The 19911-nt window shown below is 35.6% G+C and overlaps 2 protein-coding genes across 5 annotated transcripts in view; one reads left to right on the forward strand and one right to left on the reverse strand.

Annotated features, from left to right (window-relative positions):
- Positions 1–19911, reverse strand: part of slc5a12 (solute carrier family 5 member 12) — a 53411-nt gene that overhangs the window by 19253 nt on the left and 14247 nt on the right. For 2 of the 4 annotated variants that reach the window (NM_200368.1, XM_068217337.1), the window contains 3 exon segments: positions 1102–1153; positions 1233–1298; positions 3331–3710. In NM_200368.1, the coding sequence (NP_956662.1) occupies positions 1102–1153; positions 1233–1298; positions 3331–3672 (460 nt within the window). In that variant the 5' untranslated portion in view covers positions 3673–3710. 4 annotated transcript variants of the gene reach the window in all.
- On the forward strand, positions 9109–10070 carry fibina (fin bud initiation factor a). The gene has a single exon (NM_001256247.2). The coding sequence runs from the start codon at positions 9225–9227 to the stop codon at positions 9894–9896; it is 672 nt and encodes a 223-aa protein (NP_001243176.2). The 5' UTR covers positions 9109–9224; the 3' UTR covers positions 9897–10070.

Below are 19911 nucleotides of genomic sequence, written 5' to 3' on the forward strand. Positions count from 1 at the left end.
TATTTAATGTATTAAGGTTTTAGTTATGATACTCCGCTGGATACTCCCAAAGTAATTCCGCAGAAATCCGAAGATTTTTACCAAAATTCTCAGCAGAAATAGCAAAAAACGTCCGCAGATTCCGTCTGGCCCTAGTTATAACACATTATCTGTGTGCTGTTTTGAGCTGAAACTTCACACACACACACACTTTATGCCTAGTTTAGACTGCGTGATTTAAGCGCCGATTTTGGCTCGCCGACAGGTTTTGAGAAATCGCCGACAAATGCCTGAAATCACAGGCTAATCGCTGCTTGTGCACGTGAGTGACAATCACACAGTATGAACGATCAAAGACGCCATCTGAGAGAATCGCCGATGAGTCGCCGATGAGATATTTGGCGTGCTGAATATCTGGAGCTGTCGGGGATTTAAATCATGCCGTGTGAATTGAGTCTTGACTGAAAATAACATCGGCGATCGCCTCCAGCCAATGAGAGAGCGGCATTCACTTGCGTGTGTGTGTGTGTGTGTGTATACCTGCTGCAGGTCAGCGGGAGGCTGGGGGAGAAGTTAAAAGCGCTAATTTTCGGTTTATTTGGACCCAGGAAATGGAGGAAAAACTAGTGGAGGTTTGACAGGACTCAGGAGCAACCGTGTCTATTTGACGTTTCATACAGAAAGAAATTAGTTTATTATCAACGTTGAGGAGACATGGCTAATTCCCTTTAAACCCAGGTGAGCAAACATGTACATGTTCTACCCCATTAAAGGCTTCTTTATCATTATGTAGTTAATAACAAAAGATATACGACGTGTTTTTGGCTGTGAGACGTAGTTTGGACGAAGTTGTCGGCGATTCTTCCTATAGTAAAGTCATGCAATGTGAAAGTCCCCGTCGCCGATCCATCTTGCAGTGTAAACAAAGCAGCGACGAAACGCAAGCCCAGATAGTCAAGCAGTGTGAAAACATCTGTGACACGACTGCTTTGAAAATCATGCAGTCTGAACTCGGCATTAGAGACACCTGAAACTTATTTTACATCAGGGGCAATATAGGCCTCCTCTAAATGAATCGCTCAGCTTTAATGTGCACTGTAGCGGAATACTTCACAGACTGACCTTGATTGAGAGCTAAAGCAGGAGCATAAACCACCACACCAGTGTAGAGAATCTGAGGACATCAAGACACAGGAATGAGCATGAAAGCACAGTGTGTTATTCTGAGTGTTGGAAGGATTCATCACACTCACCGTCTGAATGATGTAAATTAGAGTGGCTGCGACGCGAACGAGCTTGCAGAAACGCAACTCCAAATACTGTAAGAAAAAGAAAATCAGAACGCAACAGAGCCTCTACGTGTCAAAAAAGAATGATTATTTCTACTAATAAACTCTAAATACTCTACCAGTCAATAGTTTTGGGATTTTTAAAATAAGCATTTATTTAATCAAAAATACAGTGCAGATTGTAAAATTGTGAAATGTTACTGCAGTATAAAATAACTGTTCAAAAGTAGTTTAACATTTAGTTTAATACTTTATTCCAGTTATTTTAAAGATGAATTTTCAGCTTCATTCCTCCAGTCACATGATTCTTCAGAAATCACTCTAATATTTATTCTTCTTATTATTATTTTTATTAATATTATTATAAATGACAATAGCAATAAAAGAAATAATGCCTGGAGTAATACTTTAATTTGTAACTACATACAATAAGTATATAATTATTTAACAATTTAACATTTTTCTTTTACATTTAATAAATGCCGCCTTGATGAACAGAATAATTTTCACACACAGAAATACAGTTGCTCAACATAAATTTGAAGTTTTGAAAATGACATCTTTAGAAATGGAAAGATGATTAATTTAACCTTGTGCGAAATATTGAAAAACTACACATATTACAAGATTTAATCTAAATTCTATACATTTTTGTTTGTTCGGTCAAACATTTGGGCTCAGTTTTTTTATTTATTTATTTTATTTAATAATTTAAAGAAAATTAGTCAGTTCATTGTCATCATGGCGGCATTTATTAAATGTAAAAAAAGTTACATTGTTAAATATTTATTTATGACATTTTATGTAGTTTGAACTGAAATTATTACTCCAGTCATTATTGCTTTTATTACTATTACCATTAATAATAATAATAATTATGATGATGATAATAATAATGCTAATAATAATGCTAATAATAATAATAATGATGATAATAATATTGTTGATGCTAATAATAATGCTAATAATAATAATAATGATGATAATAATATTGTTGATGCTAATAATAATGCTAATAATAATAATAATGATGATAATAATATTGTTGATGCTAATAATAATGCTAATAATAATAATAATGATGATAATAATATTGTTGATGATAATAATAATGCTAATAATAATAATAATGATGATAATAATATTGTTGATAATAATAATGCTAATAATAATAATCATAATAATGCTATTAATAATAATGCTAACTATAACGATAATAATAATGATAATAATAAAAATAATGATGATGATGATAATAATAATAATAATGCTAATTATAATGATAATAATAATAATAATAATAATGTTGATAATAATAATAATTATTATTATTATAATGATAATAAAAATAATGATAATTATAATGATAATAATAATGATAATAATATTAATGATTATGATGATGATAATAATATTAATGTTGATAATAATAATAATAATGTTGACAATAATAATAATAATAATAATAATGTTGATAATAATAATTATTATTATTATTATAATTATTATTATTATTATAATGTTAATATTATAATATTAGTAATAATAATGATAAAGATTATAAAAATAATAACAACATTAATAATGTTGATAATAATAATAATAATAATAATAATAATAACAACAATAATAATGATGATGATGATGATGATGAAGATAATGATGATAATAATAATAATAATAATAATAATAATAATAATAATAATGCTAGAGCAATTTCTGAAGGATCATTTGACAGAAGTTGGAGTAATGAAGCTAAAAATTCATCATTAAAATCACTGGAATAAATTATTAAATTCAATTAAAATGTAATTAAATTAAATTATAATCTGTACTCTATTTCTGATTAAATAAATCCTGCCTTGGTGAGCAGAAGAAGCATTTCAAAATCCTACAAGAAAACATTTTAAAAGCCTACTGACCCTAAACTTTTGACCGGTAGTGTAATGTGTATCCACAAATGTAATATTGTAAAGCTTCCTATAGAAAATAAGTTGATTTAAATGATAGACTTGTGAGGGGGTGAACATAAAACACCCACCCAAAAGCAGATACATCATACCTCATATGTGCTGGTGATTCCTGACCTGTAAAACACAGGCAGAAAGAGCTCAGCCGTAAAAAACACCACAAACGTGTAGGCGACCCCGAAGATGACGTACGAGGCCCCGAATCTGTAGACGTCTGCCGGAGCCCCGATCACAGTCACAGCAGACATGAAGCTGGCGGTGAGGGACAGAGCCACGGGCCCGCAGGACATCTGACGGCCCCCCACCAGAAACTCCTTGGACGGGGCTTTGTTTCTCTCCTTGATGGCGAAGAAGACGCCGATGCCGGAGGAGACCACGAACAGACACGCAAACACCACATAATCCCCGGCCTGGAACCTGCCCACGGTCTCCATGCTGGCTCAGAAGCTGATCTGAAGTGAGCTGCAGGATCCTGGTCCAGAAAGATCACACTCCTGTTAATCATTGAGGTTTAAACTGCTTAACAATGAAAACAGATTAGACTTTACTCACCTATCTGCTCACGCATTTACACTCAGTCATCTATCTGTCTGTCTGTCTGTTTATACTTTATTCTGTCTATTTATCTATCTGTCCATATCCAACATTCCATCCATATATCTTTACATCTGTAAATCCATCTATCCATATATATATATATATCTGTCCATCTATAGCCATCCATCTGTATATATATTCATCCATCAGTCCAAATATCATCCATCCATCTATATATCTGTCCATCTATAGCCATCCATCTGTATATATATTCATCCATCAGTCCAAATATCATCCATCCATCTATATATCTGTCCATCTATAGCCATCAATCTGTATATATATTCATCCATCAGTCCATAAATCAACCATCCATCTATAGCCCTCCATCTGTCCATCCATCAATCTATAGCATCCATCTGTATATATATTCATCCATCAGTCCAAATATCATCCATCCATCTATATATGTCCATCTATAGCCATCCATCTGTATATATATTCATCCATCAGTCCAAATATATATGTCCATCTATAGCCATCCATCTGTATATATATTCATCCATCAGTCCAAATATCATCCATCCATCTATATATGTCCATCTATAGCCATCCATCTGTATATATATTCATCCATCAGTCCAAATATATATGTCCATCTATAGCCATCCATCTGTATATATATTCATCCATCAGTCCAAATATCATCCATCCATCTATATATGTCCATCTATAGCCATCCATCTGTATATATATTCATCCATCAGTCCAAATATATATGTCCATCTATAGCCATCCATCTGTATATATATTCATCCATCAGTTCAAATATCATCCATCCATCTATATATCTGTCCATCTATAGCCATCCATCTGTATATATATTCATCCATCAGTCCAAATATCATCCATCTATCTATATATGTCCATCTATAGCCATCCATCTGTATATATATTCATCCATCAGTCCAAATATCATCCATCCATCTATATATATATGTCCATCTATAGCCATCCATCTGTATATATATTCATCCATCAGTCCAAATATCATCCATCCATCTATATATGTCCATCTATAGCCATCCATCTGTATATATTCATCCATCAGTCCAAATATCATCCATCCATCTATATATCTGTCCATCTATAGCCATCCATCTGTATATATATTCATCCATCAGTCCAAATATCATCCATCCATCTATATATGTCCATCTATAGCCATCCATCTGTATATATATTCATCCATCAGTCCATAAATCATCCATCCATCTATATGTCCATCTATAGACATCCATCTGTATATATTCATCCATCAGTCCAAATATCATCCATCCATCTATATATCTGTCCATCTATAGCCATCCATCTATATTTATATTCATCCATAAGTCCATAAATCATCCATCCATCTATAGCCCTCCATCTGTCCATCCATCCATCTATAGCATCCATCTGTATATATTCATCCATCAGTCCATAAATCATCCATCCATCTATAGCCCTCCATCTGTCCATCCATCCATCTATAGCATCCATCTGTATATATTAATCCATCAGTCCATAAATCATCCATCCATCTATAGCCCTCCATCTGTCCATCCATCCATCTATAGCATCCATCTGTATATATTAATCCATCAGTCCATAAATCATCCATCCATCTATGTATCGGTCCATCTATAGCCATCTATCTATATTTATATTCATCCATAAGTCCATAAATCATCCATCCATCTATAGCATCCATCTGTATATATATATTAATCTATCAGTCCAAAAATCATCCATCCATCTATTTATCTGTCCATCTATAGCCCTCCATCTGTCCATCCATCCATAGCATCCATCTGTATATATATCCATCCATCTATATATCTGTCCATCTATAGTCATCCATCTGTATATATATTCATCCATCAGTCAATATATCATCCATCCATCTATATATGTCTATCTATAGCCATCCATCTGTATATATTTATCCATGCATCAGTCCATATATCATCCATCCATCCATTTGTATATCTATATATCTGTATATCCTCCTTTCATTCTATCTATATATCCATCCATCTCCATATATGTCCAAACATCCATCTACCATGTTTATCCATCCATCCATCCATCCATCCTTTAATCTATCCTTTAATCTAGTCTATACATCAGTCTATATATTTATCCATCCATCTACATCCATCCATCTGTCCACATGTATGTCTTTCCATCTGTATATCCATCTATCAGTCAATCTATATCCATCTCTATATCTCCATCCATCAATTTATCTATTTATCTGTATATCAGAAATCCATCTATTCTTTTATCCACCCATCCTTTAATCTATCCATCCGTGTATCCATCCAAACATCCATTTTACCTATAAATTCATCCATCTATTAATTGGTCCATCTATATCCATCCATATATCTCTCCATCTGTATATCTATCCATCAGTCCATCCATCCTTTTATCTATGCATCCATCTATATCTCCGCCCATCCATCCATCAATATATTCATCCATCATGTATATGTCCATCCATCTATACCCATCCATCCATCCATCATTTTACCTATCTATCTATCTATCTATCTATCTATCTATCTATCTATCTATCTATCTATCTATCTATCTATCTATCTATCTATCTATCTATCTATCTATCTATCCATTTATTGGCCCATCTATCTATTTATTCATCTGTTCATCAATCCGTCCATTCTTGCCTCCATCTATATATCAATCCACTCATCCATCTGTAGATCCGCCCATTTGTATATCAGTCCATCTATCTGTTCATTGGTCCATATCAATCTATGTCCATCCATTCATATGTATATCCCTCCAGTTATCTGTATGCACACCAATATCTGTCCATCTGTCTGTCTATCAGCAGATTCTGGTTGAGGGTTTTCTGATATTTCAAATTAAATTATATATTTAAATCACTGCATGTCTTCAGTATTACAGCAGTACTGCTGTGTGTCAACAAAGCAGTATATCTTACTTGTGCTACGTTTAGCAAGTAGTTCATTATTCCTCTCTCTTCTTAATTAACCAGTGACATGCTTTAATGGTGTGTGTAATAGTTCATCAACCGTGAAACTCTGTGTAACACAGTGCTGACAGAGTGCTTACAAACAGTGGAAAGAACAGTAAATACTGCTGAACAGCACAAAACGCTGGTAAAAAAAAAAAAAAAAAAACAGATTCCAGTAATTTGCATTCAGGAGATCACACTTATAAACTCATTAAATCATTAGTGTTCTGTAACTTGTTTTCCTTTTAATTATTTGCCATCCCACAAAGAATGAAGTCCATACTATATATGTCATTCATACGCACATATAATGATTGGTTAATAATTAAATAATTTACTCCCACTTTACATTAAGCGGCCTTAACTAATATGATCTAACACTGATGTGAATAATTCCCTAAAAAGTTCTTATTGTTCTTATTACACGTTTTTCCATTGTATTTATGCTTGATTAAGTACTTAATTAATGTCTGTAATTACATTTATATTACATTGTTGATCATACCTTACACCTTAAAACTAACCAGGAACACTAAATCTGTTCCTAACCTTACCCATACCCCACCTCTAGAGCACCAGAAGAGTTCTGCAATACATTTATGAGTACATTGTGTTCATCTCTTGATGCAAGTACGTAGTTAAGGACACTTACAACTCGGATGGGTTCAGGCAATGCCTCTGTCCTGTTGCGCTTAAGCCAGGGATGTCCAATCTCGGTCCTGGAGGGTCGGTGTCCTGCAGATTTTAACTCAAACTTGCCTTAACACACCTGCAAGGTTGTTTCTAGAAAGCCTAGCTTGATTAGCTAGCTCAGGTGTGTCTGATTTGGGTTGGAACTAAACTTTGCAGGACACCGGCCCTCCAGGACCGAGTTTGGACACCCCTGGCTTAAGCAAACTTCAGCATAACGAGCAAAATGACCACCTCGTCATATAACATATATCAATCAGTTCAGTAACTTAAAATATGAATTAAAAGTTTTAATGAGTGTTAAACACACCTGTTTAAGTTTTGATGGCAAAACTTGGTATTTCAAGTAATGTCAAGTTATATTAACTTAAATTCTTCAGTAATGACAACAGCAGTGTATATACACAAAGTAATGTACATAAATTAAGATATGCAAATAAACATAAGCTAGAGAATATTTTGGTCTCATTATTGCTGTGCTCATAAACACGAGAGCATGCAGCGGTGATTTAAGAGGGCGCAAAAGAGTACCAGAATTATTATTAATACATTATTTATTTATAATTAAAGTTTCAAAGTAGGGAACATTTTTTTTGGCTTAAACTGTCTATATTTAGATAAAGTAATACAAATGGGCAGTGGTAAATTTTTTGCAAAAAAAAAAAGGACACCAGAATTATTATTATTATTTAATAATTAACATTTCACTTTAGGGCTAATATACTTTTGACCTCTGTTTATATACATAAAATAATGCACAAATTAAGGTACACAAAAGACATATGCTACAAATAATGATCACATTATTACTGTGCTCAAAAATTGGGAGGGGGGGGGGGGGGGGGTGCAGAGATAATTTAAGAGCGTGCAATAAAGGGCACCGGAAATAATATTATCCTTATTATTATTATCATCATTGTTATTAATATTATTAATACTTTTGTTTCAATAATTAACATTTCACAGTAGGGCTAATACAATTTTGACTTCAGCTGTTCATACATAAAGCAATGCACAAAAATTAAGGTGTTACAAAACATAAGCTAAAAACATGTTGATCTCATTATTGCTGAACTCTTAAAAAGGAGGGGGGGGGTGGCTTGAGCAGTCCAGAGAGCATGCAAAAAAAAAAAAAAAGGCACCAAAATTATTATTATTATTAATACATTGTTGATTATTAAATAACCTTTCACTGCAGGGCTAATACTTTTGACTTCAACTGTTTATTTGCATAAAATAATGCACATAAATGAAGGTATACACCAAAACATAACGCTCATAAATGGGGGGGGATGCATAAATAATTTAAAAGCATGCAAAAAAGGGCACCAGAATTATTATTATTATTATTATTTTAATACTTTTGTTTTAATAATTAACATTTCACAGCAGGGCAGTAAGGGGGGGGCTTGCGCAGTGATAATTGGAAAGCGTGCAAAAAAGGGGCAGCGGAACTATTATTATTAATAATTCTTTTTTTTAATTATTACCATTTCACAGTAGACTTTAGACTTCAACTCTTTATATACATAAAGTAATGCACATAAATTAATGTATGCAAAAAGCATCTAAAAACATTTTGGTCTCATTATTGCTGCGCTCATAAACCCGGGGGCGCGCAGCGGTAATGTGAGAGCGTGCAAAAGCACAGCAGACTCGGATTACAGCCCTGTGGGTCTCCTCTAGTGCGCACACTTCTATGAAGCGCTCCAGATGTGGACGTCGCCTCTGTCAGGCCGGTCAGACCTCCGCCGTGGACAGAAGCGATCTATCATGTTACCCTTTGCCCTCGGCCTGTTTTTACTGCCTCTTTGTGGCGCGGTCTACGAGGGACCTTTGCTCCCCGAAATGTCCAATGGCACTTTTCACCACTTCTTCGTCCCGGACGGCGATTATGAAGAGACTGAAGACCCCGAGAAGTGCCAGATGCTCTTCAAATGGATCGACCGCAGACCGTGTCCACTGGAGGAAGACCGGGACACGGTTATTAGGGAGGATTTCGTTATAGTAAAGCAGCAGATTGAAGACGCGGCGCGCGTTCTGGAGACTCTCGGGAAGAGCATCTCGTTTGATCTGGACGGAGAGGACAGCTACGGGAAATACCTGAAGCGAGAGATCGAGCAGATCGGCGAGGCTTTCACCAACGTGGAGAAATCTCTGCTGGAGCTGGAGAGCAAGTTCAAGCAGAGCCAGGAGACGGAGCAGAGAGAGGAGAGCGAGTTCAGCAGTAACTTCATCAAGCCCGTGTATGATGTGAGAGAAACGCTGCAGGAGACGCTGGACATCTCATCCGGACTCAAGGATAAACACGAGCTCATTTCTCTGATCGTGAGGAATCACGGCTCCAGGCTAAGCAGGCTGAAAAACGACTATCTGAACGTTTAAGACTTCCTGGGCAGACTTCAGTCCACTTTGGATTGTTCATTTGCGAGTTGTTTTGAAAGACGGAGCTCTAAATGTTCTCCGCTTCTGAAAGTATTTGGTGGTTTTGAGGTTCATTCACTCGTAATAGTTGTAATGCGTTTCCTCGGAGATTAAACATCAGCTATTGATGCTTTAGTGTGCGTTCATAGAAGTTCTTTGATTCAATTCAATTTAATTCATCTTTATTTCTACACTGAAAAAAATTATTCAAAGATGACTCCTTGGATTTACTCAATTTATTACGTTATGTGGTTGTAAACAATTTATTCGGGCTGAATTTAAACAAACAAATTAAGTTGAACATTATTAAATTTAATTTGTTTGTTTAAATTCAACACAAATAAATTGTTTGCAACAGTTCTGCATGCAACACTTTTTTCAGTGAGCGCTTTTACAAAGTTTGTGTCAAAGCAGCTTCACATAGAAGATTATAGTAAACTAAAACTGTTAGTTCAGTTTTCAGAGTTGAAGTTCAGTTTAATTTAATTTTCACTGCTGAAAGTCCAAAAGCAAATCAATCACTGCTTTGATCATTTCTAGACTTGATAATGAGCTCAGACTTGCATAAGGTCATTTTAAAATGAGTTTTGCCAACATAAACCAGAGATCCTGACAGATTCTGTAATGGGAAAACGCTCCCATTACTATCTACTCATTGAATGAAAAGGTGCCAATAATTTTCACCAGCAAACATTGGTGAAAAACATTAGATGTGGTATTTGACAAAGAAAACTAGAATCAGACAAAATCATTGAGGTTAATTCGACGTTAAAATCTCTGCTGTGATTCTGCTGAAAAACATAATACAGTACTGTACAGAGTCATAGTAAAATGTAATTAAATTAGTAAAAAAAAAATATTGATTTATTTAAACCCAAATGGGTGAAATATAGACAAACCCAACCGCTGGGTTTATTGTTTTTGGTAACATACAACTCTACGTTAATAAGAGTTAGTAAACAGTTTATAACTGCATCTACAAACGCTTTACTCCTGACTTAACACATTTATAATGTGCTTAATAATTGTATTTGCATACTTTATTAATGATTAATTTTTCATTACTAAATTTAGTATTGCATTTTTTACAAACCAGTTATTTAAGCATAGTTGGCTGTTTTTTAAGAATTCAGAATGAGTTAGTAAATGACTAATAAACTATTGAAATTAACATTTATAATTGATATTATCCAGCCATACTAATAGCTTATTTGCATGTTACTAAATGCTTTATTAACTCACCTCATCCAATTTTGTGACCTAATTTTAAGTGAGGACTGTTTATGCTTAATAAATCCCTTATAAAGGACAATTAAAGGCTTAGTTAAACTCTAAACAGGACAGAAGAACATTATTCATTTCTATTGGTTTGAGGATACACAAACGAAACTGCATCAAATAAAAAATAAATCTTTGCAACCGTATTGAAAATAAAATTACTGTACAGTTTAAACATTGCATCCTATTTTATAATATTGTTGTTGTTTTATCCAATTTTATATTATAGTTTGACACTCCTGTTATTCAGCAGTGTTTAAACTTTACAGTAATTTCACTTTTTAGATATTAAAGCTTGTTGTTTATTTGATATCGACTCTTCAATTGTCCTTTATAAGGGATTTATAAAGCATGAATAGTCCTCACTTTAGATTAGGTCACAAAACTGCATGAAGCTGAGTTAATAAAGCATTTATTAACATACATGGTAATTATTACATGCCTGAATAATACGATATATAAACAATGACTTCAATAGTTTATTCATTCTTTACTAATTCATTCTGAATCATCTTAAAAACTTCCAACTGCTCTTAAATACTAATTGTTTGTAAATAATGCGATGCTTAATTTTGTAATGAAAAATCAACCAGTCGCTAATTATGAAAGGATAATTATTAAGCACATTATAAATGTGGATATGTCAAGAATACAGCATTTGTAGCAGCAGTAATAAACTGCTTACTAATGTTTATTAACGTAGAGTTAATGCTTAACAGATAATGAATTCACTAGACGCTAATGCTTAACAAATTATTCATTGTGTGTGGATTTTTAAAGTGGTACCTTATTTTTTATGTTTGTTTTGTTTTTTTGCATTTGTGTGCAAAAAAAGATTACAAAGACATGACAACAAATACTTGTATTACATAAACTAGGCATTTTAATCGGTTAATCAGGTTTCAAAGGTTTTACTTTTACAAAGTCAATATATATATATATATATATATATATATATATATATATATATATATATATATATATATATATATATATATTTATATATATTTTTTTTTTTTTTTTTTTTTTTTTTTTTTTAATTAATAGAGGGACAATGTACAACCTGACATGTTGTGCCAGAGTTAGCCATCAAACTAATTTACATCTGTAGCCCCTTTGCAGGAAGTTGTAACAAGTTTAACAAATAAAAAATAATACAATACACACTTACAGTACAAAACATACAATTAATTATAGTCAATAAAATCAAATCAAGTGAGTGCCAATTTAAGCTGATCTCTCTCTTTTGTATGTAGAATGTTATTTGCCTGATTTATAATGATTTGATCAGCTGTAGTTTGAAATTTACATCCCAAGCTCATTCTAAAAACGTAGCCCCGCATACGTTTCTGCAGGCCACATTTTACGTGGCCGGATGTACATATGGCCGCATTTAGTTTTTTCGAGCGAACTCTACGGGCGGTGTGACGTCGCTTCTCTTCTTTGCGCTCGCAGGCTGTGACGTGTGGAGGGCTTTCCTGCCGCAACTAGTTTTTCCGCTTAGCTCGTAGTGTTACGTCAGCGGAGCGAAGGCACGGAAGAGCCACCAGCGGCGACGACCGGGTTCGAGTCTGGGAAAGAGCGGTTTCAGACATCAGGTAAGATAAAAAACAGAATCCAAAAAATAAAAGCGAATGAGTTCGTGACGGGGCGAGAATGCAGCGAAATCTGAAAACTCGCTCAAAATCGGACGAGGGCTTTTGCTTTTTTTTGCTTTTCTGGACGGCTTTTGTAAATTGTTGCATGGGTTTAGGGAAGGAGGAGGAGAAGGGTGGCTGGGTCAGCCGATTGGTCTTTCAGTCAGTCAGACAGCCGGTCGCTCGACAGCAGCCTCCGGCGGCTTTTCGCGCGAGAACGGCACGCACTCCCGAGAGGTGTTCGAGATGCGAAAAAGTGCAGCACAGCGGCCTCTCACGGAGTCGCGAAGACAAAAACTGCACAAATACTTACCTCCCGGGACGTATTTCGTGGTCTCCAGAAACGTCCGCGGTGCTACGTTTCCACAATGAGCCTGGGTTAGATATTTACATAGAGTTTTTTCTCCCCTAAGGACTTTATATACAGCTCTGTCGCCATCTTGTGGCAGAGTGTCGACCGTCTTTGCTCTGCTAAGTATGACAGGCTGAGGGCCACCAAAGCACTGAATCTCTGAAATTATAAATAATTTTAAAATAGGCACTATCCTTATAAATAAACTGCACAGCTGTAATCTAAACGACTACATTCTCGACTGAAAAGCCTCAGGAGTACATGATGTTGTCCAACAGCTGCAATATTTGTCAAACTGCAGTCCCCTGCCTGCCACTTAAGTGGGTGGAGAAATACACAAGGGGCTGTACGAGTGCTGATATATCTCACAGCTATCAGCCAATCAGATTCAAGAAGCAGACAGAACTGTTGTATAAATGCAATTAATCCGATTATAGCTAAAAGTCCTTTTAAACATCACATCAGTAAAAAAAAAAACGACATATTATTTCAGTCTCACACAGATTTTGAGCATTTCAGGCTGAATGTCATACGCTTGACTCTTTTGTTTGCAACAGCTGCTGCCAAGATGCTTTATTTCAGCAGACTGCTCTTTTTCAGCGGCTCCTGCTGACGTCCACTTCTGTATGACTGAGGTTTGAGTGATTAAACAAGCTGGTTGAGATTTGGCATTTCCTGCGCCATTAGAACAGAGCGGCTCTTTCTCTTTCTGCCATGTGGAGGAATAATCAAGCTCTTGCTGCAGAAATATACAAAGAAACACAATCTACCTTTTCCTGCTGCCAGCCCTACGAAAAACGCCGGGACGTTTGCTGGCGAACAGCTTTAAATGTAGAGCGTCCATTACCATGAAGACCAAAAACAACACTGACTTTCAGGGCTGATGATACATTTTAATTCCTAACCAGAACAATGAAGCGCTTATAGATGTTTTCTACCCACAATCCCCCCTGGGCGGCGACTGTTTTCTTTTTCCTCCTCACATTCAGGGTTGTAGTCATGCTGGAGGTTAAAAGCTCAAGGAAAGAATGCCTTTGCTAATGGTTTAGGGTTACCAGATCTGAGTCCTTCAGGAACTCTTCATATGGATCCACTTTCTGCAGTTTTGCTCCACAACAACAACATAAATACATAACTCTTTGATTTTTAAGTAAGATGCTGTTTTATCTGCCCGATGTATCTACTTGGGCTTTGATTAATGCATTGGCTTTGTTCGATTTCACAGAAAATGTCCCTGGTGTTTAAAATTAACCAATATCACTCATATCTCAGCCTTCATGTGCCAAATGTGGGAAATTACACTGGAGGATGTTTGTGTGCGATTATGCAAAGCTAGAAGAAAGAGATGCCAATGTGTTTGCTTTTAAAATGCAATCGTTGTGAATTAGCGGTGATGTACTTATGATGACAGCTTTATTTCAGGACTAATGTTGAATATGTATTACATTTCTGCACAGGCAGCAATCAGTGCTGGCAGAGTTATACAAAAAAAAAAAACAAGAGAGATCACATTGGAAAGCTGTGAGCAATAGTTCTACCATAAATTTTGTCAGATATTTTTGCTCTTGATTAATTGGTTCTTTGCCTGGGAATGGGCTTTTGTTGTATTATTTATGCTTGTCGTGTCATCTTTGTTTGTTTCCAGCTCTCTGTATCAAATCGTACCAGTAGTGCACTGTATGAATAGTCTGCTCCAGTTCAATATCCTATGCGGTCCACACGTTTACACCACAACTTAAAAATGCGCCACACATTCTCTATTGGATTCAGGTCGGGACTGTGGGCAGGCCAGTCAAGTACCTGTATCCTCTTCCTCTTGTTGAAATATGCATGGGTGTCCCTGGAGAATAAGGCAGCATATTGTGCTCCAGAATCTCAATGTACTTTTGCAAGATATTTTTGCCAAGGGCACTGACACAACCCCATGACAGATGACAATCTGGATGATCCTTTTCTTCCTTGGTTTGGAGTTTCCTTGGCATGCAGCATCCATTTCTTCCCCCAAAAAAATCCTGAAATACTGATTTATTTGACCACAGTACACGTTTTCACTTTGTGATGGTCCACTCCAGCTCAGAGAAGCCGACGGCGCTTCTGAACACTGTTAACATAGGGCTTCCTTTTGGCGCAGTACAGTTTTAGCTGGCTTGTGTTGGTGTAACTACTTGACAGGTTTGCCTCAGTAGCCATGAGCCCATGTGGTGATTTGGCTTATAGATGAATGAGGATCTTCTTGAGGATTGTTCAGCTTAGGCTTTGGCCCTTGTCCTTTACACACTGAAATTACTTCAGATTCCTTAAATCTCTTAATGATGTTCTGCACTGTTGAAGGTGAGATATCCAAATGTCTTCCTCTCTTTCCTTGAGGAACGATGTTTTGAAACGTTTCAATAAGTTTCTCGTTTTTGGCAAACTTTTTCTTTGCTCCTAAAGGATTAGACCTTTCTTGGATGCTGCTTTTGTACCAAATCACAACTCCAATCATCTGTTGACGTCGCCTGTTTCAAATCACATCATTATTTAACCAATTAAGCTGATTACCAGCAATAAACTGCTCCTGTCACAACTTTTTTGGATATCTACAAATTAAATGAAGTTGACCAGATAAACCAACAAATTTTTTGTGTTCATATTGTCTGCAATGAAAAACAAGTAAAAGTAAATTTAAAAAATGTATTTCTTATTTTATTTATTTACTTTATTTATTTTTTTATTTTTTATTTATAAAATTTGGAAATTTTTCATTTTATTTTATTTCATTTTATTTTATTTGTTCTTAACTTTTTTCTGATTTGGGAATAACCCTCAGACCTGATTTGTGACCCTGGAATCACAAAACAAGGCAGAACCATACATTTTTGTAAACTGAGATTTAAATATGATTTCCATTGATATATAATTTGTTAGAGCACAGCAATAATTGGCCATTTACTGGGGTGAAATCTGGAATCTGAGAGTTCACAAACTGCCTTTAAAGTTGTTCAAATGAAGTTTACAGCAATAAATATTAAATCAAATCAAAATTGTGATAAATTTACAGTAGAAACCCCACTTCCAGTGTCTGTGGATCCAACTAGATGTCCAAAACAGTCATAGCCGTAGTCCTGAGCAGGCTCTAGTCCCAAAGATCCACTTTTCTCCTGATTTTCGCTCCCACCCTGATCAAACTCACCAGCCTGCAGCTTTCTAGGAATCCTGAAGAGCTTGTTCAGATGTGTTTTGTTAGTGTTGGAGCTGAACTCTCCAGGAAAGTGCTTTTTTAGGGCCAGAGCCGCCCATGCAACCAAATGCCTTTATGAATGAATGAAACATCAAATTCTGCAAAACTTTTCCAAGCATACAATTCAAGCATACAAAAGTTCTTTCTTTATAAATGCAAAAATGTATCATAAAATAAATAGATTATAGTTTTACAAAAACCAAACTCTAATCCAAGTTTGGATTAACTAGGAGTCCAGTGTTATTTCTTTTGGGTTGTGCTGTTTAATTCACAGTGTTTGTACAAAGTATTTTGTATACTGTAAACTTCATTACATATTTGGTTAAACGCATTACACATTTATTTCCCCCACTTAAAGTATAAAACATGTTTAGAGATTGATAATTTTCTGATCCCTTAACTCTGATCCCTCTCTCTAACCCTGTTCATTGTTTTGGAAAATAGAAACAAAAGTTTCATACAGTTAACATATAGAGGTTTCACGTTTCTACTGCAAACGTCCAATCCATAATGCTGGAATTAAATTGCTCATCTGCAATGAAATCTAACAAAATCATAAATTCAGTTTCAAAACATTCAAAACTTGTTCTTGAAAGTAGAGCTGTGCATTATAATGCAAAAAAAATTAGATTATCGCAATAATACTCATTCATTCATTCATTCATTCATTCATTCATTCATTTTCTGTTCAGCTTAGTCCTTTTATTAATCCAGGGTCGCCATAGCGGAATTAACAGTCAACTTATCCAGCAGGTTTTTACCCAGCGGATGCCCTTCCAGCCTCAACCCATTCCTGGGAAACATCCACACAGACTCATTCACACTCATACACTATGGACAATTTAGCCTACCCAATGTGGGGGAAACAAGAGCACCCGGAGGAAACCCACACGAACGCAGAGAGAACATGCAAACTCCACACAGAAATGCCAACTGACCCAGCCGGGGCTTGAACCAGCGACCTTCTTGCTTTGCGGTGACAGCACTACCTACTGCAACACTGCGTCCCCCTTCGCGATAATAGTATACTGTATGTAAGGTTTTTAAATTTGAACAATCAAATGAGGCCTTACTATCGTTAGCCCCGCCTCCACAGTAGCTGCTGTTCTGCTATTGGCTGGAGCGGCAGAAAAATACCCCAGAGCTGAAGACAAACCCTAATGAGTGAAAAACGACAAGTCAAGACGAGTCAGAAAATACGGCGAGGTTTTCACTCATTTCTAATGTTTTAAAGACTAAATATTTGCACCTCGACAGTTCATAATCTGAATTACATCTTAAAAATATATATTTACCTGTTTATTTTAATATCATTAAATACATAAATTATTTCAATTCTACACGAACTGGAAGTGGCGACCATTTTTAAAAATTTTTTTGTTGTATTGTGACGCAGTTCCTACAGAAACTAAATAATAAATGATAAAAAAAAGTAGGTGTTTCATTCAGAAAGATGTGGAAAAGGGTTTGGGGAGAGTTATTACAAGCTAACACACTCCTCCTGCTCACCATTACTGTTTGTTGTCATAGCCCTGACAGTTGAAGGGGCGTGGTTAAGTAAGTTAGCCCCACCCAATACATCAGACAGACCTAATCTAAAGCTGCGTCCCAAATGTCACACTCATGCACTATGTACTTATGCACTTACACACTCAACAGGACAGTATATGTATGTAGTGGCGTCCCAAATGGCACACTAATGTTTTTTTACTAAGCGGAAATTCAAACCGTTTCCCTGATGACGTTTGACGGTTGCCAAATCAGTGAAATAAACGAACGAATTATCAAATAATACCTGCCGTGAGTATAACCGCAGTCACCATTGGGAGGCGCTATAATCACTTTAGGAGAATTTTGCTTTCACAATCCAAAATAAATAAAGTTATCAACATGTGCGTCCGATAGCTCCGCCCCTTCCGTTACGCAAGCAAACCTGCGGTCGTTGAGTGCGTGAAGTGTCCATCAATACACACTTCACTTTAGCGGCTGAATGAGTGCATCATCCAGGTAATTAAAGTGCACTTATTATTTTTAGAGTTTTCAGTGTGAACACACTACTTACACTATTTATACTACAAAATAGCGTAGAATAGTGCATAAGTATGCGATTTGGGACGCAGTTTAAGACTTAACCTGGAAACAATCAGGAAGTGCATTTTCCGATTTTAATTAAAGATAACAAGGGCAGACTATTGTTTTTGTCTTAATGACATGCACAGATAAATTGTTCAGCACAAAACTAGCAACGTGAGCTAACAACATCAATATTGTTGGTTTTGATTTCATGTGTACTTTAAAAAGCAGTAGCTAAAACAGAGAGAAACGTTACATCATAAGAAGTATCATCGTCGCATTACTCAACTCAAATATTGCACATTTTTCCAGTATCGTCCAGTAACTCTAATGTGGACCCTACAGATGAGTGACAAACTTTAGCAGAAATAATATACAGAAGCTTCCAACCAGTCAACAATTAGCTCCCTTAAAGCCACAGCAGCCGAAACATTCGATTAAAGAACGTAAGCCAAGACTTCTGTATGCTATTGCTTGATGAATACCTTCAAACAATACCTTTAAACACAATAATCGTACTACAGTATGTCTGTGTAGGATTATAATCAGCGGATCACAATGAATCAATAAGCAAGCTGTTCCTTAACTGCAGCATAGTTTTTAGTTTCAGCTGCAGCCCAGGGGTTTCTAGTTGAACTCACTTTTATTTAAATATTTCCCTTGTCTGTTGTGGAGCGCTGAAATGTTTCTTTTAACATGTTTAATACAGTCATGAAAGCTTTCGTCAAATCACATTCAAGAAGATTTCAGTAAAGCCACGGTTTGGGTTGTGAATAGTGTAGTTTATACACTAGTTTATGATTTATTAAATCTGCACTCGGCTTATGTTTTTCACTCGACAGAAGCTTTAATTGCACTCTTATGTTTGTGTTCTCTCACTCTGTAGTAGAGCTGCACGATTCTGGCTAAAATGAGTATCGAGATTTTTTTGCTTAAAATAAAGATCACGATTCTCTCACGATTCTGTAGATGTAAAATAAAGGTATGGTAAAAACAAACATATGGCACAACCTCGATAATAATATTATGTGTAGGTCTACTGGTTTCTATAAATAATTCTATTTTACTTTTAATAATTCTGATGTTGAATTATTATGTTTGAGATATATGCTTGCAATCTGTCATATTAGACAAATTTATTCACTGCATGGTAAAATCAGACATTTGCCATTATCAGATTATAATTAGCAATATATAGTAGGGTTGTAACAATATACCGGTATGACGGTCTACCACGATTTGAACGTGCACGATTATCATACCATGAACAATTGCATATCAACGGTTTTAACCCTTAAAGACCGAGACAGCCGCCCGCGGCTTAAAATAATTATTGCTCTTAAATGTTTAATAAGTTTTGATCCGCTGATCCGATTCATACAATTCAAAGATTGGCATAAAGAAGAGAATCTCAGC

This window comes from Danio rerio, chromosome 25 (assembly GCF_049306965.1).
Source record: "Danio rerio strain Tuebingen ecotype United States chromosome 25, GRCz12tu, whole genome shotgun sequence".
In the NCBI taxonomy this organism is placed as follows: Eukaryota; Metazoa; Chordata; class Actinopteri; order Cypriniformes; family Danionidae; genus Danio; species Danio rerio.